Source organism: Lactuca virosa, chromosome 2 (genome assembly GCF_052849685.1).
Source record: "Lactuca virosa cultivar CGN04683 chromosome 2, Lactuca_virosa_CGN04683_v6, whole genome shotgun sequence".
Lineage (NCBI taxonomy): Eukaryota > Viridiplantae > Streptophyta > Magnoliopsida > Asterales > Asteraceae > Lactuca > Lactuca virosa.
In genome coordinates this window covers 201,934,917-201,959,448 of record NC_136427.1, presented here as the reverse complement: position 1 = coordinate 201,959,448, position 24,532 = coordinate 201,934,917, and the positions used below count along the sequence as shown (strand labels likewise).

At 36.1% G+C, this 24,532-nt stretch overlaps 1 protein-coding gene across 1 annotated transcript; it reads right to left on the bottom strand.

Annotated features, from left to right (window-relative positions):
- Positions 1-23,670: 23,670 nt before the first annotated feature.
- On the bottom strand, positions 23,671-24,279 carry LOC145158142 (uncharacterized). Its single transcript, XM_079077077.1, has one exon. It carries the CDS (start codon positions 24,277-24,279, stop codon positions 23,671-23,673), a length of 609 nt encoding a protein of 202 aa, XP_078933203.1.
- Positions 24,280-24,532: the final 253 nt, after the last annotated feature.

Genomic DNA, 24,532 nt, shown 5'->3' with positions numbered 1-24,532 from the left:
CCAGAATCCTAACTTCACACATCTCATCTCCGCCACCCCCTCTTCAGCGATTTAATCGATGACCATTACCTGTTTTCACTTCAATTTCTAGTTTTGATTTGGGGATTTAAGTTCGTTGAGGAGGGTTTGAGAAGAAATTGCTAGGATTCTTTTATGAAATCGGTGCTTCAAGCTCTTCTCCTGTCAAACAATAAACTCAAACACCCAATCCAAATACCCATTGATTTCTATAAAAAAATGAAGGTAAACAGCCAGAGCTGTTGCCTCGTTTCCAACCTTAACGACTGGCTGGACCCCCTTCTTCACGCCTTCGCCACTTCGGTCTAGTCGGCCCCAGAGACAATCTCGGCCTGCAATTCGACCGACGAAGCCTTATGCTCCATTCTGCCAACGTCGTTGATTTTATCTATGTCGATTCCTTCGTGTTCGACTTCCTTTCGTTTGACAATCAGACAAAAACGGGGGCATATGAGCCCTAATTTCATTAAGTTCGACCACTTAATTGTATCTCATGAGATCCCTTTTTACACAAAAGCCCTAAATCATTTTGTGTTTATAAGAGAGAGAGAGAGAGAGAGAGAGAGAGAGGGAGAGAGAGAGAGAGAAAGATACGTATTTTTTTATTTTTCTTTTAATTATAAAAGTATTTAAATAAATAAAAAACTGAAAAAACAAAATTCAAGGGCAAAAACGTCATTACAAAAAAGTTTAAAGTAAATTGGACCAAAGTGGCAAGAAAATGAAAACCTTTGGACCATAATCGCTAGTCCAAACCTGTTTGGCCCAAAGTGGCAATTTCGACCTAACCACAGGGACCATTGTTGCAATTTTGTCTTGAATTTAATTTATATAGGAATCTGGCTAAACTTTGGATTTTAAATCGACAAAACTGCAAGAATGGTCCCTGTGGTTAGGTGGAAATTGCCACTTTGGGCCAAAAAGGTTTGGGCTAGCATTGATGGTCCATAGGTTTGCATTTTGTTGCCACTTTGGTCCAAAACCTTAACTGCCGTCACTTTTCCCCCGTTACCATCCATTTGACTTGTCAAATGGAGGGTATTTTCGTCATTCCCTATTTTACTCCCTATATTTAATTAATAAAATCCTCCTCCTATAAGATCGATGATACTGCTGTCCTCAAGCTTTAATCCCCTCGTTCCCATCTTCTTCACAAGCCCTAACATATCACTATTCACATTTTCCCTCTGCAGAAATTAACAATGGTGTTGTGTTTCTGTGGTAAAATGGCTATTGTTCGCACTTCATGGACCGACAAAAACCCAGGTCGACGTTTCTGGGGATGCCCGACTGAGGTAAGCAAATGGATTTTTTATTTGCATCATTGTTGTCGCATTACATGTTAAGAACCTGTGCTATCTGTTTTTTTTAAATTTTGAAGGGATCGAAGTGTCGCTTTATTGGGTGGTATGATGGTCCAATGTGTGAACGTTCAAAAGCCATCATACCTGGATTGCTGAGGACAATAAACAAAGTGAAGGCTCAGACCACAAGACTCAAAATTTACCTGTTATGCAGTTGGATTTTCTTTGTGTATGTTCTATTTTTCAAGTACCTTGGGAATGTAATAGTTTGGGTATGTAGTTTTTTGTTGAAGATGTAAGCTGTAAGCAGTAAGCAGTGTAATCTTTTGGTAAGTTGTATGAAAGTAGTATTTTGTTCAAGATGTAAGCAATGTAATCAATGTAAGACATGTTTTGCAACAAAATGTCAATGGAAGTTATATTTGGTATCTATATGTTGACCATTCCATTTGTGTATGCAATTAACAACAAATTTAAACATTGTAAAATATGCAATTAACAACAAATTAAACATACCATAAACCATAACATCCAATTGTATGATTTAAACATTGTAAAGTATGCAATTAACATCAAATTAAACATACCATAAACCATACCATTAAATATCTGATATGTTTTTCCCATAAATCAAAAGACATACAGTTTTTAGTAACATACTATCAAGTACCAAAAGACATCAAGTACATAACATACAATAAACATAAGCAGTTGACATGTAAAACCCAAAAGACATCAAACTAGCTTCAAACCCCTTCAATTTCCTACTTGGCCCTTGCAAGTTCTAGCATTGTGCCCTTTATTTTTACACTTGCTGCAAGTCACACTAATAAACTTCCTTGTCAACTTCCCACTCCCACTTGCAACATGAGTTTGACTCCCACTAGCCCCATCAGTTTGACTCCCACTAGCACCATTACCATTCTCTCCCTTCTTCTAGCTTCTCTCCCCTGCAGATTGCCTTCTCTTTTTCTTGAGTCTCCCATGCTGATTATGGTGCATAGGAGGGGTGATTTTAATTGGGCAATCACTTATATGAGACATTGCTCTCCCATTAATAGGCTCTACCTTATGAACATAAGCTGCTTTCCAAGTTTCTAGCCAATGCACCCTGTGGACATAAGTGTGTAACTCTCCAATCTTCTCACCATTATCTGCTTTGTCATTTAGGACAGCTATGACATGTTTACAAGGGAGGCCAGTTAATTCCCACTTCCTGCAGCTGCATACCCTTTCTGCCATGTCAACAACTTGTTGATCCTGCCATGGCCCTTTCACTTGGTATTTGTCTGAACCATTCCACCTAGTTGTGTACTGAGATGCCAAATAGACATTTTTGTCCATAATCTTTGTTGTAGAAGGAGTTAGAGGCCCTACACACTTATTTTGCACCTTGATGACATTACAGATTCTTTTCATCATGTATTCCCTGATGTACTCCAAGCAAGTTATTAGTGGCTTATCCCTTCCTTCAACCAATTTGCTGTTGAAAACTTCACAAAGATTATTCAAAAGCATATATGATATTGCTCTCCCTGAAATGTTGTCAAAAACAAAGTAAATAGTAAGCAAGACAATATACTAACAAAGTAATACACCTCAGGGGCAAATTTGGAAATTACCTGTGAAGTGGCTTCTTGCCCAGTGTTGTGGGGGCATCTGCTTCAACCAATTATATGCATCCTTGTCAAATAAGTTGAATTCATTCATTAAGTGGTTGAACTCTTGGACTGTTGTTGTTGTGGCACAATTCCACAAGTGCTCTTTGTGTTCATTGGATCTCCATGTTCTCTTCATATTATCATGTATATGCCTGAGACAATATCTGTGCTCAGCACATGGAAACAACTGAGCATTGGCTGCCTGTAAACCCTGTAAAGGAAATAAAACATAGTTAGTATATTTCATGCAAATATAGTAAATTTAAGATACCAATTACATACCTTTTGTCTATCACTTATAAATGTGAAGTTTGAGTTTGCATATAGGTCCAGGTCATCTCCTAAAATCTCAAGAAACCATTTCCAGCTTTGAGTATTCTCAGACTCAACAATGGCATAAGCCAGGGGGTATATTCCATTGTTTGAGTCTACCATAACTGCAGTCAATATCTGTCCTGGGAAAGGGCCCTTCATAAATGCCCCACCAAAACCAAGAAAATCCCTCAGGCAAGCTCTAAACCCTTTCTTCATTCCACCCAGACACACATAAATTCTTTTAAATCTTCTTGAGGTGGCATTGGAGTTGGGTTCAGACTCAAATTCTAACTTCACAGTTGTATCTGGATTGGTAGACTGTAACTCTAAGATATAATCTCTGAGAACCTCATACTGTTTTCTGTAATCCCCTTGCACTTGTTTTTTTGCATTAGGGTTAGCCCTGAAAATCTGATGTATAGAGAAACCCACTTGATATTCCTTTTGCAGTTGCTCTTTTAAAGCTTTCACAGGGATTATTGGGTTTAATTCAACCTGATCCATTATTTGCTTCCCAATGAACTTTGCAGCTGCAGATCTCACTTTTCTTGTATGCAAGCATCTGTGTTCGTGGTTATATGTTTTAATCATCCAACTACCATCTTTATTTGATCTAGAACCTTGTATCACCCAAGGACAAGGGGTAGGTTCACCAACATCACCCTCATTAAAGGCTACAGTCCCTTTGCATAAAGCTCTTAACCTTGTTTTGTCGTTTTTCTTGAAGAATATATTCCTCCTGGTTTCCAATGCATGCAATTGTATTTTTTCCTTTAACTCCTTTTTACTTTTATATTTTTGTCCTATCCTAAAAGTAACTTTATGTATCTCCCCTTGAGAGCACCTTGTCTCCTTCCCTAATTCTTTTAATAAAACTCTCCTTTTCCTTTCCATATCAGAACCCTCATCCATTGAATCCCATTGGTCATTATCAATTACATCCAAATCTTCAGGGTCTTTAGGGTCTTCATCACTGTCATTATGCATGGGATTTGTTACTCTCTTTTCCATAAATTCAGCTTCCAGATCAACACTCGTGTAAAAATCCTTCATATCTACCTCTACTTCAGGAATTATGTTATCCTCATCTACCCAAAAGTCATTGTCATCACTATCCTCCTCCCCATCACTTCTTTCATCACTATCCTCCTCCCCATCACTTCTTTCACCACTATCCTCCTCCCCATCACTTCTTTCATCCTCAACTACATTATGAGTAACTTCATCTTCAATTCCAGCATCCATCTGATAACCCCCCATATCTACATCATCTTCAACTCTAGCATCCTTCTCATAATTCCTCATATCCACATTAGCACTAACTTCATTAACTACCTCCTCCCCTTCCTTCTCTTTATTGAATCCATTATCAAATTCAAAATTAGATTCTAAAATCTTTTGGTACAATCCAAGATCAAATTCATTAGCTGCCTCATCAAAATCATTAGGTGCATGATCCTTATCCCCATCTACATTAGCTTCACCAACATCACCTATGGCCAATTTCTTACTACATGATGACAAAGCTTTGTCCTTGGTCCAACTCCTTTTCCTATTATACTCAGGGGATAATGAGAAAGCACCTTCATTATGTAAAACAGGGGATAATGACAAAGCACCTTCATTATGTAAAACAGGGGATAATGACAAAGATTTGTCCTTAGTCCAACTCCTTTTCCCATCAGTAGCTTGGTTATCAGTTGTGGTGGTTTCATGTTCCTCAATTTCATCTAATTGCTCAATAGTGACCTTTTTAACAGGTTTAGGAGCCATAAAGTAAGTAAGCAATTTTGTAAAACCGTGTTCAGTGTACACCCTTATGACTTTATGATCCTTCACATATTGGGCAAGATTACGAACATCATCATCGTTTCCTAGGGCATGTAGTCCAAAATGCATGTCTCCTTTGGGCAACCGAAAATGATAATAGATAACTGGAGGAACTGAGTATCCTAACCCTTTCATGATGGCATCCATTTCATGAACAGAAAACTCTTCTATATCGACCATGTCAACGTATGTCACAGTTCCATCAATGTAGTTCACATCTGGAAACTTTGTGAACTCTCCCCCATGATGTAGCTTGATGGTAAACAGAGTAGGGTATCCATCTTCAAAACAAGAACAAAAAAGAAGTTTCAGATGAGAGGATTTCACATAAAAATGCAACTTAGTGAGCAAAATAAAAAATACGTACCATAAACCACCCTTGCGTTGAATGGTTTCTCATACAACCTTACATTCCACATTGGAACTTGCATTAACTGATCAACTCACTTGATCGAAGCGCACAAGCTGGAAATGGGATTAGGGTTCTTGATCCTCAGTTAATGAAAATCGAAGTGGAAACGACTATCTATGTAATTAAGACTATAAATGTGAGTATGATCGACGCTTTTATCCGTATGGCGGTAAGGGATGGATACGTAAAAGGAATTTATTAATTAAATGAAGAAAATACCCTCCATTTGACAAGTCAAATGGATGGTAACGGGGGAAAAGTGACGGCAGTTAAGGTTTTGGACCAAAGTGGCAACAAAATGCAAACCTATGGACCATCAATACTAGCCCAAACCTTTTTGGCCCAAAGTGGCAATTTCCACCTAACCACAGGGACCATTCTTGCAATTTTGTCTTTTAAATCCGGCCAGACGCTTGTTTGTCATAATCAAAGAACTCGAACAGTTTTGCAAAATAATAATAATAATAATAATAATAATTATTATTATTATTATTATTATTATTATTATTATATTAGGAATCAAAGTCCTTGTCAAGCCTATGCGTCAAACAATTCATAGTCCTTAAATTCCCTTCAAATGTTTTGATTAAGATGGAAAATACTCAAATAGTTATTGCGAACATATACAAAAAAAAATGATAATCAAGTAAATAGCCACACAATAAAAATTACAAACAAAATTATAATTTTATATTTGAATATATATGATAAACAATTAACAAACAACATGGATATTCTAGTTTATACCGTATAGTCCGCTATACTTATAAGCTATAATCCGTTATCTAAAAATATATCTAATACAATTTTTTTTATAGTTTTTACTATTTGTTTGTCTATTCAATATCATTGAAGATAATAGAGTTTTGTTTTTTTTTATTGATCACTCAATATATATATATTATATATTGATTGGTTTGTTTATCTAACCATTTCTCTTTAATAATATTTTATTTTATCCTTATTGGGGGTATTATTGTAATTTAGCTTGTTCAGTCAGTTATGTGGGTTAATGTCTAAGTTGTTAGCAACAGCATGAGTATGATAGCAATATATGCGTATTGTAAGTTTGTATATAAACTTCCTTGTAATTAATTTTATTTTAGTTTTAAATATTTTTATTTCTTTAATATATATTTATTTTTATTAAGTGTTACAAACGTTTATATAACACAAACAAAGTAAATCATTTTATTGAACATTTCAGATAGGCTCTAAGTTAGTTAAAAAATTAATAAAATAATAAAATAGCAATAACTTTAAATTATAACATAAATTTATCATTACATACATTTATCATTGGATAATTGGAGAGCTCTAATTAAAACCTTCATTTTAAGATTACATACTAAAAGGTAGAAAAGATCTTTGACTCTTCGTAAACCAATTTTTATCTTTGACAAACATAAATAGTTTTTCTCTACACGGTTTCAATTTTCCAATGAGCACAAATGGTATTGGATCAACATTGCTATGCTTTACCTTTCAATAGAGCTTTGGGTTTAACTTTTAAGGTTGTGATATTAGCAAATGTCAAAAGATAAAAAAGAAACTTTTATCAAATATTTTTCTATATAAAGTATTCGTTTTTCTCGTTTTTTTTTTTTTAACTTAATTAAGTTAAAATATAGTCTATTGACAATTCAGTACATTCACAATCATTGATCTTTTAAATTAAATTGCATTCCTTGTTCACGAAATAGTCCTCTTGATGCTAAAACACCTATATCAAATTATCAATATTATTGATTTAATTTTCGAATGATTTTTCAACGAACTTAAATACCATTTAAAAGAATGAAAAGCCCATTTCTTGGACAATACTATACATAATAAGTATAACCTCACGAAACAAAGAATCGACATCATGATGCCAACCCTTTTCATCTGTACTCGATCATCTTCTTTTTATTTAATTTTTATTTAGATTTCATCATCATTCTTTCTTTTATATTTCTTTAACCTCTACATTCACATGCACCAAAAGTTGGTATACCAATTAAGTTTAGAGTAATTTACACGAACGGTCCATGTAGTTTGAGGTAATCTACCATTTATTCGGTCCATGTAGTTTGAGGTAATCTACCATTTATTCTTTAATTTTTTTTTTTTTAGACCACCCTTGACTCCTTGTGTTTGGTTTTGTTTTGGTTATGGTAATCAACTATTTTGCCCGTTACTATTTTTTTAATATTTTAATTCTTTTTTATAATCTGAATTATTATTATATAGAGTAAGTTATTAAAAAAAAAATTCTTTCTATCTTTTCCCTTTATCCATATTTTATATTTCTTTCATTTCTTATATTCTTACCGAAAAATCATTGATACTACCTCTCCTCACTGGAAAACTTGTCACTAACACCCACCATCCCTAAAACCACTGCTAACGATAACAATATCCCACCACATCGCAACCCTTCCTGTTTATATCCAAAACCTACAAAAAAATATCTCATTATAATAAATTTATAAGCTCTAAATTCAAACCATAGTAGAAATTAACATGGTATGTTTCTTGGATCCATTTTTTATAATACTTTGTACCAAATTAGTTGCACATAGTTAGAATCATGGAAGGGGGAGAGACTGACGGTAAACCACCACCTAGATGCGTTCGACGACGTGGGGGCTTGATAGTAAGATAAAGGGAGATAGTGGTTACATGTTAGAGATCTGATGGTTTTCTTGTCATGTTTTATACAATAGGAGGGAAAATAATGTTTAAGGAGAGATAAGAGAGGAACGAGAGGCTAGGTGAGGTTTCCAACGACAGAGATGTGAAACGGGAATTGAAAGGGGTTCGTCTAGGGTTTCAGGTAAACCACTACTTACCTTTGTCCAACACGAAAGTACACTATTGTTATCCCCACAATGTCATATCTTTTCTATTAAAAACTCAACTGCTGTCTACCACCTCTTATAGGTTGGTCTAAGCTTCAATGATGACGAAGGGTGAATGGATATCAGATATCGCATTTCGTTCCTACATCGCATGTGTCTTCTTCGACAAGACGAGTTGATTGTTGTAATTATGTGGTTCTCCGGTTGTTAAGGGAGATCTGAGAAAGAATGAAAGTGATGTTTAAGTGCATGTAGGATGCCCCCTAAATAGTTTATTACTTTACTCTCTGTAAAAATAATTTAAATAATAAAAAAAATATTTAAAAATATTTAAAAAAAATCACCAAAGGAAAAAATAGTTAATTTAAGTCAATTAGATACCAAAACTGTGTAACACCCGACTCGATGTATATTTATTTTTTACCCTTAGTATGTTAATTCCTTGCATATTTGGTCCCCATGGGGGCACTTTTGCCATTTCCGACAAACTTGTAGTACTCGGGGCGTACTCCTCGTACGTTAGGCGTAAGCATGAAGGGGACAAACCTTAAAATTTAGGGTTTGGACCTATTTAAACAACATTATGAACCTTGGATCTCTTATTTTCTCAGACTCCAAAGCCCTTTGAGTCATATTTCGAAACCTTAGCCCCTTTTGAAGAAATCTGACCTCTCTTGTGTGTGTTTTAGTGTGTGTTGGTGAGACTTGAAGAAGAAGAAGTTGGAAGAAGGAGCATTGATCAAAGGAGGGCTTGTAGATCCAAATTTCTCACATCATTTCCAACTTCATTGAGGTATAAAGCTTGGAACTTGCTCCTTGTTTACTTAGATCTAGTCCTTATGAAGTTTTGGTCCCATTTTGGTCATATGATGAGGTCTAGTGGATTCCTTCCACTCCAGAAGTTAGGAGTTGCTTCTTTTGATGTTTCTGAGGTCCTAAGTCCATAAAGTTAGCATCTTGATGGTTGTGGATCAACCATGCATAAGTTTAGGTCATTATGGTGGAAGTAGAATGCTAAAAGTGAGGTTTGGGTCCTTCTGAACCATGAAAGGGCTCCAAGTTCATGACTTTATGGCTTAAGATGTTTGATAAGACTCGGATCTGAAGTTTGGGCTTTTAGTTGCAAGTATTAATCACTTAATGGAAAAGTGCTTAATGGGCACGTACGTCGGGCGTACGTATGTATACATTGCGTGTACGCTGCCCGGTCCCCGATCTTGTCTCGCTTGGTAGTACGTTGGGCGTACCTAGCTCGTACTCAGCACGTAATAGGAGTCCTCGTAGAATGCTGGGTGTAAGCCTGAGTACGTCGAGCATACTCAGTCACTGTTGACTTTGGTTGACTTTCTCGGTTTGGGTCGTTTATGGGCTAAAAGAGTGTTGGGCCTTTTGGGCCATTAGCCTTATGGTTTCATGCCAAGGCTAGGCCTTATTAGAATTAGACCCATGAGGGGTATTGGGCCCAATTAGGAAGTTGGGCCTTAGTAGGCTTTTTGGTGCTTTTGGATTGGGCCTCAGATTTTGGGCCAAGTGAGGAGGGGGTAAAATGGTCTTCTACCCTGAGTGTTGGACAATTGGACTAGGATTCCAGTTTTGGGTTATAACCCAGTTATTGATTGGATATTATTTGTTGGTGATAACGCGGTCCGGATCAATAGTCCGAGTATTTATCTGAGAGAATCAGGAGTTTGAGGTGAGTTTCCTCACTGTATTCAGCGGGTCAAAGGCACCAATGTCGACCCATGGTTCATTATGAGTAGTATACTAATTGTCTACGTGACTCTACATGTATAATTTCTGATATGTATACCGGGCGGGGCCCATTATTTACTGACAGATTTGTTCCGAGCGGGGCTCAATGTCGAGTGGGGCCCGATGCTGGGTGGGGCCCATTATGTGTTTTATATGTATGGTATGTGGTATTTTAGGAAACTCACTAAGCATTGTGCTTGCGGTTTTCAGTTTATGTTTTTGGTACTTCCGGGTCCAAGGGGAAGAGCTTGGGGTGATCGCATCGCACACAGCACAATGTTCCGCACTTTACTTTATTCTGATGTATTTGGATGTTTGATTATACTCGATTTTATTATGGTTTATGGATATGTTTTGAAGGATGGTTTTTATTATAAATAAAAATGAAATTTTTGGCCTTAATTTTTGGGACGTTATAAACCGAAACAAAACAAAGTACATGGATGATCTAATCTAAATTTAAATAAAGTAGGGACCAAATACATAGATTAACCAAACCATGAAGACAATTAATGTAATTTACTCAGTAGTTTACATTAAAAAAATATCATAACAAACCTTAGATATTGAGTTTTTTCGGATTAAACTCCAACTTTATATTTTTCTGAAAAATACCTTATATCTTTTCAATTTTTTGGAAAAAAAAACACCGTTAAAAGCGACAAATCGAAAAAATATGAAATACTATATCTTTTTTCATAGAAAATAAATAAAATAAAGTTTAAGTTTAATTCGAAAAAAAACACACTGTATAAGATTTTTTATTATATTAACTCTTAAAAAACAATCTAAATGCAAATTTTGACATATTATTAACTTTTAACAATTAATTCGTTAATTATTTTCCAAAGTTTATTCATTTACTTGAAAAGAATAAGCGGCATGAATTTGATAAATCAATTGAAATAAATGAACTTAGAAGAAAAAAATTGTTTTTTAAATATAAATATAAATGTTTATTAGCGTCCCATTTGAAAGGTAGCTTTGATCAAGCAGTAAATCAATATCTCAATATTCCATATTGGACGACGTGGTTCGAAAAAGCATGGTTCTAAGACCACCCACATCAAGGGATTTCAAAACAACTTGCAATGCCACTTATTCTATATGTAGACCAACTTCACTTATTCTATATGTAGACCAACTTTCAAATATTGAAAGCCTTGCAATTGCAAATATATAATTTATTTAATCACTCTTTTATTATATTAACCTATTATTATTATACATGGAAGTTTTGGTTATTTGATTTTCCTAATTTACGTTTTCCTTTCGTCTTCTTATATGTTTAATATATTAATTTTAGTTTTAAAGTTAATTATTATTTGATTAACAAATATTAGTAACTATTGTTTATTTAAAATATATATAAGCATATGACATTTATTTTCATAGTCATGCAAAAATAAGTAATAGATCCGTAAATCATCAACCGCAAACAAATTTGGTTGAAAAGATTCAGAATTGATTTGGAGATGAAGAAAACGAAGATTAATATTGTAATATTCGTTTTTTGATTCATGTTTTTGTAACATCTTAGTATTCAAATATTTAATAAAGTAAACTAAATCTAATACTCTTTATTATTATTTTGTTATTTTATATTTAAAAATATTATTTTAGTTGTAAATATTTAAATTTATGTTTATTTTCTATCGAGTAATTATTAATATTTAATATATAAGATATATGTTAAAAAAGATAAAGTAATTGTTGATGTGGTAGTGGGACCATTTTTGAAAGATGGGTGTAAAAGTAACTATCAAAGCTGATATTGTGTGTTTGAAAGATGAGTGACATTTAATTGATGTGGATTGTCTAAGCAACTTGAAATGATTTGTATTTTTATTGAGTCATTCAATAAACATTTTAGATCGACTTCAATATTATTATATATAAGACTAAATTACATAAATAGTCTTTATAGTTTACGAATAATCACTTATTTTTTTTTAAACGGCGGCAATAAATTAAAACTAGCAAAAGCTAGAAAAAAAATATAATTTAATTACATAAGATGGATTTTGCACCAAATTAACCCATTTAATATTAAGCTTAGAACATCTAGAAAAAATCCAAAGAAAAGATGGGATCGAATGGAATCCCAAAGTACCGCCTTAGCAGGTTTGACCTGCGCAAACAACAATCTATTTCTAAAAGACCAAATCGTCCACATCATAGTAAAAACCACGGCTTCCAAACCCTTCTTCAATGAGGTAGATAAACGAGCATGGTCATACTAAGATAGCCATTCTGAGATAGACGAGAAAACAGGCAGATCCATCTCCCACCAACCAACCAAAAGATTCCACAGGTCAAACGCCATACCATAAGAGAAAAAGAGATGGTTAACCGTCTCAACATCACCATCACAAATCGGGGCAAAGCAACGAACCAACATCGATACCACGCCTGTCCAAGTTGAATATGGTAGGAACCTTATTCAAATTCAATCTCCAAAAAAGAATGTTTACTTTAGATGGGACCAATCTATTCCATCTAGAAGGTTGAGTAGTTGTCTCCAAAATAATTGAATCAATAAAGCAACGAGTTGAAGCAACCGTGAAACCTGTAACCGGGTCAATAGACCACCTCCAAGCATCCTGGAACTCCCCCAATATAACAGGAGCAATGCAAGACCTCAATGAATCATATTGAAGCATCTCCTCACCTCCTCTAGGAGGCCTTCTAAAAGCCGAAAACCGAAAACCAATCCAAGAGACGAATACAATTAAAAACCATACAGTTTTCTCCAAATCTAAAGCAAAAACCCTTGAAATTTTGTTTTTAAAGGCAATATTAGCTCACCACACATCATGCCAAAAAGAAATAACATCGCCATTACCAAGTTGCGAGTGCAAAGAGAGAGAAGGTCTATACCTTTTGAAAAGATATTTTTTATAGAATTTAAAACCCCAATCCAAGGATAGGAAACAGTGTTATAAAATAGCTTACCAACACCCCCATCAATACCATGAATGCTCTTAATAACTTCAACCCACAATTCGTTAGGATGCATTCTAAACCTCCAAATCCATTTGAATAGGAGAGATTTATTCAAAACAAAAATGCTCCCAATTCCCAAACCACCTAGGTCTCTACTAGCTAAGCATTTTTTTCCATGCAACCCAAGTCATATTTTTATCTTCCAAATCCCCTCCAATAAAAAAATTATTCCAAAGAGACTCCAAATTTTTTTTCTACTACAACAGCCACTCTATAAATGGACATGTAATAGGTAGGTAATCATAGCTAATCTACCTCCAATAGAGAGAGCGAGCTTTCCAAGAAGAGAGTTTATTTTTAAACTTATCAATAACCCCTTTCCAATTAGCAATACGCGCCATATTACAACCTATAGGAACACCAAGATAGGTTAAAGGGACAGTTGCAACCTCACAGCCTAAAATCGATGCCATATCCACAACCTCCCCCTCAGAAACAACAATGCCCAACAACTTACTTTTCTGGACATTAATTTTGGGACCTGAAGAAAGAAAGAAGCAATGCAAAATGCTAATCAAATTACAAGAATTGTGAAGAGACCATTCCCCCATAAAGATCACATCATCTGCATACATCAGATGGGATATCATAAATAAATTATAATGAATAGGATCTCCAGTGTACAAACCAAAACATAACGCCTTCCAAATAAAAACATGTAATCCTTCCATAGCAATGATGAAAAAAAAGAGACATAGGATCACCTTGACGGAGGCCTCTACAAATCTCGAACTCATCTGTTGGAGATCCGTTGACCAGAATGGAAGCACGAGCATTCAAAAGACAACCCTCTATGCACCTTCTCCATTTGCACCCAAAACTCATTTCAGCCATAACCAAATCAAGAAAACCCCATCTTAAAGAATCATATGCCTTCTCGAAGTCCACTTTAAACACTAAAATGCTCTTCTTTCGTTTTCTATACCACTCCATCACTTCACTAAGAACCACTGGAACATCCAAAATATTCAAGCCTTTAACAAAAGCTGATTGCATAGAGCTAATAAAACCTCCTATAACCGAACTAAGCCGGTTTTCCAGCAACTTGCCAATAATTTTATATTGACACCCAATCAAACTAATCGGCCTATAATCAGACACAAACTTCGGAGAAGTGATTTTGGGTATCAAGGATATAAAAGAGGAATCACAACCTTTAGGAAAATAGGCCGATACAAAAAATTCTTCATCAAAACGAACAACATCTACCTCAACGAGAGACCAGAAAACCATAAAAAAGGCAAAAGAAAAACCATTCAGACCCGGAGCACGATCACTACCACAATCCCAGACCGCACGTTTAATCTCCTCCCGAGTGAATTGAACTTCCAACCTATCTGCTTGCATTGGAGACAAACTATTAGGAAAATCAGCACCACACCAAAACTGAGAATCCTCGATGGAACAAATCGAAACCTAAAATGATGATAAATTTTTTATTTGATTAAACTCGGTTCTTCAATCCAGCTACCCTCTTTCATAATACCTTTAATTGCCAACTGCCTGCGTTTTTTTCTTAAGAATACCATGAAAAAAAAATTAGTGTTTTTATCCCCTTCTACAACCCATTTGACTATAACTTTTTGAGCTAAATCTTTTTGTAACCCCTGGTTCCTGGTACATATTTAATCTATTAATTATTCAAGTTATAAGAGACTCTCGACGAATTGGAAGCCCCAAACTCGTCGAGTATAGATCATATGGGCTGCGTGATTTAGGTAACCTACTCGACGAGTTGAGAGGCCTCAACTCGACGAGTAGGCTGGCAGATATGAAACCCTAATTTCCAAGGTTTGCACCCTATTTAAACGTCTTAAACCTTTCATGTTGGCCTCATTTCCAGTCTCCAAGTCCCAAACCCTAAATCTCGAAACCCTAATGCTATTGTGAGTGTTTGTGAGCTATTTCAAGTGATTTAGTGTGTATTTTGAAGTTATTTGAAGAAGGAGAAGCTTGAGGACACAAGAAGGAGTTTATAGATCCATAACCCTTGTTTCATCCACGACATTTTGCTGGTATAAAGTTTGAACCTTAATTTGTAGTTAATTAGATCTTCTTTTGGGGTGATTTTGCTTAGTTTGGTCCAAATGACATGGTTCTTGGGATTTGGACGTCCCAAATGGATTTACACTTCAGATCTAAGGTCTTGAGGGGTTTTCATGGCATAATTGTGCCAACTTTATAGCTATGGAAGTCCAATGGAATCTCTAAGCTTCTATTTTGGCCTTTCTAGCTCCAAATGGCCATGCATGTGGATAAAGCTTGAAGATTTACGTGATCTTCTAGTCCCCAGAGTCCAGGTCTATGATCTCAGGGTCTATCTCTTAGTTTTGATGGTGTTTGGATTAAGACCTTGGCTGTGACATCCCCATTTTCATGGCCAGAAAAGACCGATTTTGTTTATGCTTTATAAAAATCAGAGTACCTCTTTTAATAAAAATGTTGCGGAGTTTGTTCCCAGAAAAACATGATAAATACGTTATCAAAGCATTTCCGAAGAAATGTATTTTTCTCCACTTTAAAACATTTGGGATGTCATCGTCAATACAGAAACATAAGCATAAACATAACTTACATTCATTTACACTAGTGATCTACATCTCTTTTAAATCTCTCAGTGTAAAGTAGTTTCATATCGACACCTGTGATAGAAATAAGTTGGAGTGGGTCAGGTTGGGAAACCTGGTGAGTACATAGGGTTTTCAACCCACAATAATATAATTATTATGTTTAAACATCAAACAATCAACCCAATTACCCATCCCCATTATCTTCTTTACTCTTAAGGCTCTACCCTAAGAATAACATATTCCTCGTTCATTCATTCCTAAGGAATCGGAACGAAGTCCATCGTCACCGGGGTTTAGGCACTAAGTCTGCATAGTCGCCAGGATTTATACAACAGGCACTAAGTCCGCATAGTCGCCAGGGCTTAGGCACTAAGTCTGCATAGTCGCCAGGGTTTATACAACATGCACTAAGTCCACATAGTCGCTAGGGTTTTGGCACCAAGTCTGCATGATCGCCAAGGTTTAGGCACCAAGTCTGCATGATCGCCAAGGTTTAGGCACCAAGTCTGCATGATCGCCAGGGTTTAGAGTACACCGGGTGAACACATCGTTCACAACACGTACAGGTTGCGAGCCTGCTAGTGTTCCACTGGACTGTCTAGAATAGTCTGTGGTTGTCATCCATACTCTTCTAGATGACGGGGCCATCGCTTGGCTCATCGCTTAGGTCATCGCTTCTCACCATAATTTACCACGCATATATCATCGCTCATTATTCATCTCATCTTTCATCGCTCATCATTTATCTCATCTCTAATCTACCCATGTTTTACCCAACATATTGTGTAGATATAAAATACATATACAGTTTAAATCATTTAAAACATGTATAAAATCGTTCATCCAGCATAGATAGCAAGTATACAGATAATATGCACACATAGCACGTAGTTTATATAAAATACTTCATATCTATGTGTAAGATGAAAGTAACTATGCACTCACTTGATAAGGTGGTGACTCGGTACTCGGACAGCGCTTCGTTTACTTTAAAATAATTTCCTTCGACGAAACCTAGTATTATTACCACTAGATTTTAGTCTAATATTTACCGTGACTAATTATTAGTCTTATTATTATTATTATTATATAAGCGTTTAAACAATACTTTCCAACCACTATGTACAGACAGGGGCCAGACATAAAACACCGGAGGGCAGGACCATTTTGGCATATAGCACTTCTGAAATCCAACAACCTTATGCGGCCCTTTAAACCAGATTCCCCGTACCGCGAGTAGTTAAAAAGATATTATAACGACACTTATATAAGTCATAATAATAGCTCAAATATTTATTATAAGTTCATAATAACAATACTAATTTTAAATACAAGCTATATTAAAATAGGTAAGCATAACTTACTTACAAGGGGGTTTTAGCTACGAGTCGGGCTCTGCAGGGGCAGAACTTCGTCGCTGAATCTTTCTAAGAAAGATTCGTGCAACGGTTCAGCGCTCACCTTACTATACTAAAACTACAGAAAGAGAAGTCGAATCGCTCGGGGGATAAGAAGAGAAAGACTCTTGAATCAAGAGAATGGTACAAGAAATATGAGAGCCCAATGCTCTTATTTATAGTAATTGAATTTATAAAAACTACCCTCCATAATTACTTAATGACCTTATAGTTATATAAACGACTAAACACTCATTCATAATAATATTTTAAATATATTTAACGATATGTGTACTAAACTAATGTCGAAATTACTCAACAATAGTCTTACAATGACCGCATCGTCGATACCTTTCTAATGATATATACATTTGTATATATATGTATACGTATATATGATTTATACTTTATTTTAATACGTAAATATGATATTAAAATTTATAACTCGTTCATACGAACTCTGTTTTTGACGTTCTTTATATCCACGCGTAGGCGGGACCGTACCCTACAACTCTCGTTTAGACTCCGTCGACTAATTTTGACTTTATTTTTAAAGTTATATTTTTAACAGGCCGGGACAGGAAAAGTCCGTTAAAAATTCATAACTTCTTCATCCGACGTCCGTTTTCGTCTGTCTTTTTTCCGTTGCGCTACTATTAACGAGATCTTCGATTCTCGTTTAGGTTGTGTTTGCCAAAAATCGACCGATCTAAAATTCGAATTTCGGGCTGTGCACTACTGTGCCAAATCTTAGAAAAATCACAACTTCTTCATACGAAGTCAGATTTTGACGTTCTTTTTATGCACACTCTTGTTTTAACGTATATTACAACTTTAATTTAGATATCTAAGGCTAAAAATTAGTTTATCAAAAATTCACTTTTTACGTTACGCGGTGTCGTGCCGGTTTCGCCGTAAAACTTCGACGGGCCATAACTTCTTCGTTATAACTCGAATATCAGCATTCTTTATATGTACGGAACCCTTGTGACATATACTATAACTTGGTTAAGATTATTCATTCTAAATAATCTTCCATCAAAAACTCATTTTTGATGCTCATCGTCTCTAAATTGACTAGCCCGGATCTGCGGGCGTTACAATTATCTCCCCCTTAGGATGATTACGTCCCGGAATCATCAAAGAAATAGGGCTGTATGATGACTCCATACGTTATCTCTTTATCCTAGGTAATAATCTTAACTTCTATGTTCCTTCGAATGAGTATCTAATTCTTGGACTTCTCGATTGCAGGCGGTGCTCGATCTTGCACTTGCTCCCTATCTCACGTTAGACTCCAAATTATGACCTTCAAGTCACAATCTCGATCCTCACTGGATACGAACTTAAGATAAGTTTTTTTTATTACTACAATGGAACGATGTGTCATATTCTAATGACCTATCATCATATGTTGCAACACTTAGACTCAGGTCTCTTAGAGTCTTCCAGAACAGACTATACTTTCGTTCATGTTCTAATCTCATCTTAAAAGGTAGCATTTCTAGCTACAAGAAACTTTTCGCGATACCTCTACTGATCGCTTTTTATTTCAATCTTCCGTCTTAAGTCAGATGCTACATCGAACTTGATTCTCTGAACCACATAACATACTCAGCGTAGTCAAACTCAATTTGATATGACCACTAGGGTCAGAATAACAATCATCTTCTTTGTCATTAGCGAAACGATGGTGACGACATACTTGAATAAAACGAAATCAATTACTAGCTCCTTGGTAACCTTGTGACTTTCCCTGATCCAAGCGTGAGTCATGTGCTTCCGGTAGTATAGGCCTCTACTACCATTCACACCTACTCATGCTCGTCCCAAGTATTGTCTCGTAGCTTTCCAAGTTACTATCACAAAAACAATTTTAACACATAAAAATGTGTCCAAACAATCATAAAATTTCCCCTAGACTCTACTAGGAATCCTTCCATGCGTATCTTCAATCATCAATTCTGCTTCAACTCGGTTGGTGATGGAAATGTCAGACGATGGGATAACTTCATGGATTATACCAAAAATCTTTCTTTCTGCTAATCGAAAGTGTACTTCTCCCGTACTAGACGTATTATTTCTTAGACGCGTTCTAAAGGCAAGATATCACTCTTACGATATCTTCCGATAGGTACCACTCAGTATCGTAAGCCTTCTCATTTCCTCCATTTACTCAATTCACTACGAGTCTTCACCATGATGTTTTGCACACCAAAGCAGTCGTTTGGTGTGTCGAGACGAGAATATAGATAGAGGAAGGTTTAGACGCGTATTCCTCCTTATTACTTCGAAAAATTAAATGTCAGTTCTAATATCGTAATTAAACGTTTAGAAATCTGAACACATAAAGTTTCCAGATCCGGTCGGCAACAGACCATAGATCCGATCAAACGATAGCATCATAAAGCATCACAAATCATTTAGCACATAAGACATTTAGACATCTTTCCTAAATAAGCTAGTGCTTGTGTCTATTCAGGTGTACTTCCTAAAATATATTAGACACACTCCTCACGATCATCTCTTAGCATTCTAAGTTTAAGTCTAGAAATAAATCCTTATTCCTAGTTCGCTTAAACTAATGCTCTGATACCAACTGTGACATCCCCATTTTCACGGCCAGAAAAGACCGATTTTGTTTATGCTTTATAAAAATCAGAGTACCTCTTTTAATAAAAATGTTGCGGAGTTTGTTCCCAGAAAAACATGATAAATACGTTATCAAAGCATTTCCGAAGAAATGTATTTTTCTCCATTTTAAAACATTTGGGATGTCATCGTCAATATAGAAACATAAGCATAAACAGAACTTACATTCATTTACACTAGTGATCTACATCTCTTTTAAATCTCTCAGTGTAAAGTAGCTTCATATCGACACCTGTGATAGAAATAAGCTGGACTGGCTCAGGTTGGGAAACCTGGTGAGTACATAGGGTTTTCAACCCACAATAATATAATTATTATGTTTAAACATCAAACAATCAACCCAATTACCCATCCCCATTATCTTCTTTACTCTTAAGGCTCTACCCTAAGAATAACATATTCCTCGTTCATTCATTCCTAAGGAATCGGAACGAAGTCCATCGTCACCGGGGTTTAGGCACTAAGTCTGCATAGTCGCCAGGATTTATACAACAGGCACTAAGTCCGCATAGTCGCCAGGGCTTAGGCACTAAGTCTGCATAGTCGCCAAGGTTTATACAACATGCACTAAGTCCACATAGTCGCTAGGGTTTTGGCACCAAGTCTGCATGATCGCCAAGGTTTAGGCACCAAGTCTGCATGATCGCTAGGGTTTAGAGTACACCGGGTGAACACATCGTTCACAACACGTACAGGTTGCGAGCCTGCTAGTGTTCCACTGGACTGTCTAGAATAGTCTGTGGTTGTCATCCATACTCTTCTAGATGACGGGGCCATCGCTTGGCTCATCGCTTAGGTCATCGCTTCTCACCATAATTTACCACGCATATATCATCGCTCATTATTCATCTCATCTTTCATCGCTCATCATTTATCTCATCTCTAATCTACCCATGTTTTACCCAACATATTGTGTAGATATAAAATACATATACAGTTTAAATCATTTAAAACATGTATAAAATCGTTCATCCAGCATAGATAGCAAGTATACAGATAATATGCACACATAGCACGTAGTTTATATAAAATACTTCATATCTATGTGTAAGATGAAAGTAACTATGCACTCACTTGATAAGGTGGTGACTCGGTACTCGGACAACGCTTCGTTTACTTTAAAATAATTTCCTTCGACGAAACCTAGTATTATTACCACTAGATTTTAGTCTAATATTTACCGTGACTAATTATTAGTCTTATTATTATTATTATATAAGCGTTTAAACAATACTTTCCAACCACTATGTACAGACAGGGGCCAGACATAAAACACCGGAGGGCAGGACCATTTTGGCATATAGCACTTCTGAAATCCAACAACCTTATGCGGCCCTTTAAACCAGATTCCCCGTACTGCGAGTAGTTAAAAAGATATTATAACGACACTTATATAAGTCATAATAATAGCTCAAATATTTATTATAAGTTCATAATAACAATACTAATTTTAAATACAAGCTATATTAAAATAGGTAAGCATAACTTACTTACAAGGGGGTTTTAGCTACGAGTCGGGCTCTGCAGGGGCAGAACTTCGTCGCTGAATCTTTCTAAGAAAGATTCGTGCAACGGTTCAGCGCTCACCTTACTATACTAAAACTACAGAAAGAGAAGTCGAATTACGAGGGACCGAAATGCTCGGGGGATAAGAAGAGAAAGACTCTTGAATCAAGAGAATGGTGCAAGAAATATGAGAGCTCAAGACTCTTATTTATAGTAATTGAATTTACAAAAACTACCCTCCATAATTACTTAATGACCTTATAGTTATATAAACGACTAAAAACTCCTTCATAATAATATTTTAAATATATTTAACGATATGTGTACTAAACTAATGTCGAAATTACTCAACAATAGTCTTACAATGACCGCATCATCGATACCTTTGTAATGATATATACATTTCTATATATATGTATACATATATATGATTTATACTTTATTTTAATACGTAAATATGATATTAAAATTTATAACTCGTTCATTCGAACTCAGTTTTTGACGTTCTTTATATCCACGCGTAGGCGGGACGGTACTTTACAACTTCCGTTTAGACTCCGTCGGCTAATTTTGACTTTATTTTTAAAGTTATATTTTTAACAGGCCGGGACAGGAAAAGTCCGTTAAAAATTCATAACTTCTTCATCCGACGTCCGTTTTCGTCTGTCTTTTTACCGTTGCGCTACTATTAACGAGATCTTCGGTTCTCGTTTAGGTTGTGTCGACCAAAAATCGACCAATCTAAAATTCGAATTTCGGGCTGTGCACTGTTGTGCCAAATCTTAGAAAAATCATAACTTCCTCATACGAAGTCAGATTTTGACGTTCTTTATATGCACACTCTTGGTTTAACGTATATTACAACTTTCATTTAGATATATAAGGCTAAAAATTAGTTTATCAAAAATTCACTTTTTACGTTACGCGGTGTTGTGTCGGTTTCGCCGTAAAACTTCGACGGGCCATAACTTCTTCGTTATAACTCGAATATCAGCGTTCTTTATTTGTACGAAACTCTTGTGACATATACTATAACTTGGTTAAGATTATTCATTCTAAATAATCTTCCATCAAAAACTCATTTTTGATGCTCATCGTCTCTAAATTGACTAGCCCGGATCTACGGGCATTACATTGGCCTTTTTAGGTTAGGGTTTGAGCTTAATCCGTTTAGGAAAGGTATCAAGGGGTAAAGTTGGAAACATTACCCTTCTAGAGGCATTTTCAGTCGAGATCTAAAGTTTAGGGTTCAGATCTGAAGGATAATGGCTTAATGAGTTAAGAAGGGGCTAACAGACTGAGGAACTTGACGAGTTCAAGGATGGACTCGACGAGTTGAAGTGAAGTGTCCCTATTCTATTGAAAGGAAGAACTCGGCGAGTTCAAGGATGGACTCGACGAGTTGAATCGCGAAATTTGTGATTCATAGGAACTCGACGAGTTGAAGGATAAACTCAACGAGTTGAGTCAACTCGGAGCGTTGACTTTGACTTGACTTTGACTTTCACCTTGACCACAGTTGACCCAAAAAGGGGTATGAGTATAAATGGTATCTAAGGGGGTTGTTATGATTCAGGGAGTGTGTAGAGCTGATTCCGGGACAGAGACGTTTCAGGTATCATTCGACATTGGAGGTGAGTTTTCCTCCTGTATGAACGGGTCGAAGGCACCAATGTCGGCCTGTATATGTATGTTAGTATGTGTCGGACTAAGGTCCGATGCCGGGAAGTGCCCGATGTAGGTTTATATGTTTCCGGATTTCGATCCGATGTCGGGCGGTGCCCGAGGAATGTTTGTATGCTTGATGTCTTCTTGATTCTTGCATGTGTCTGTATTGTATGTTTCCAGATTACGGTCTGATGTCGGGCAATGCCCGAGGAATATTTGTATGCTTCCAGATTTCGGTCCGATGTCGGGCGGGGCCCGCGGAATGTTTATATGTTTATGTCATGTGATTATTTTATGTGTATTTGTTGATATGTTTATATGTATACTGAGCTTGCTCGATGCCGGGTGGGGCCCGCTGTCGGACTCTGTCCGATGCCGAGCGGGACCCGATGAAGCGGGCGGGGCCCATGATATGTTATTATGTGATATGTGATTATGTGTATGGTATGCGGTAGTTTAGGGAGACTCACTAAGTTTCGTGCTTACAGTTTCAGTTTTTGGTTTCAGGTACTTCCGTTCCGGTAGCAAAGGAAAGAGCTCGAAATGACTGCATTGCACACACCATGATGTTTAACCTGAGATGTTTTACTCTGATACATTGACATGTGTTTTTGATATGATGTTTTGAGATACTATGACTTATGATTTGATGATTTGATTTTGATAACTATGGTCTTATTAATAATTAAAAACAAAATTTTTGGACTGTATTTTATGGGTGTTTCACTTTTGCATCTCAGTTTTGTAACTCGGTTGATTGATTCATCAACTCATTTCTCAACATCAAATCTTCTTTAGAGGCACCACCTTGATCAACTAATAAATCTATAGCCACAATGTGAGAGGTAAGCTTATCTTTTTTCTCCTTATGAACAACTCGAGTATAAGAATTCCAATCTCGGATGACCTTCTTAAGATTTTGAAGCTTCTTTTTATAAGCTACAAAACCGTTAACATCAACAATACCATCAGTAGCACAAGTTTCAGTCACGAACTTGTGAAAATCCTCCATGTCTAACCAAGAATTAAAAAAGCAAAAAGGAGTAGGGCCAAAATTAATCACTTTCTCCTTTAACAAAATTGGACGATGATCTGGAATAAACTTATCTAACACCACCGCAGTGACACCAACAAACATGTCAAGAAAAGAATCAGAAGCTAAGAATCTGTCAAGTTTGCTCATTTTAGAAGCCCAACTATCCGTCCAAGTAAAAGAATAACCACCCAAATTAACTTCAATCAGATTTTCGTCCAAAATAAACTCATTAAACAAATCTGATTGATTCTGATAGAAAACCGAACCATATCTTTCAATTGCTTCTCGAACCTCGTTGAAATCACCCATAACCAACATCATACCATTCCACCTTCTAATCAACATCGAAATTTGAGACCATAATTTTCTTTTCCCTAACAAAGATTGAGGAGCATACACCAAAACAAACATGAGCGGGGTGTTTGAGTGAACCCAGACCCCTTCCACAACAAGAAAATGATCATCACAGGCGACTTTATGTTTTGGAAAACAAACTTATTCCAAACATAAAAGACCACCTGAAAATCCTCTATCTGAAGCACAAGAAAAGTTAAAAAAAAAG

Coding starts and splice junctions, on each gene's coding strand:
- LOC145158142 (XM_079077077.1), bottom strand. CDS start 24,279: ATGGGTGATTTCAACGAGGTTCGAGAAGCAATTGAAAGATATGGTTCG.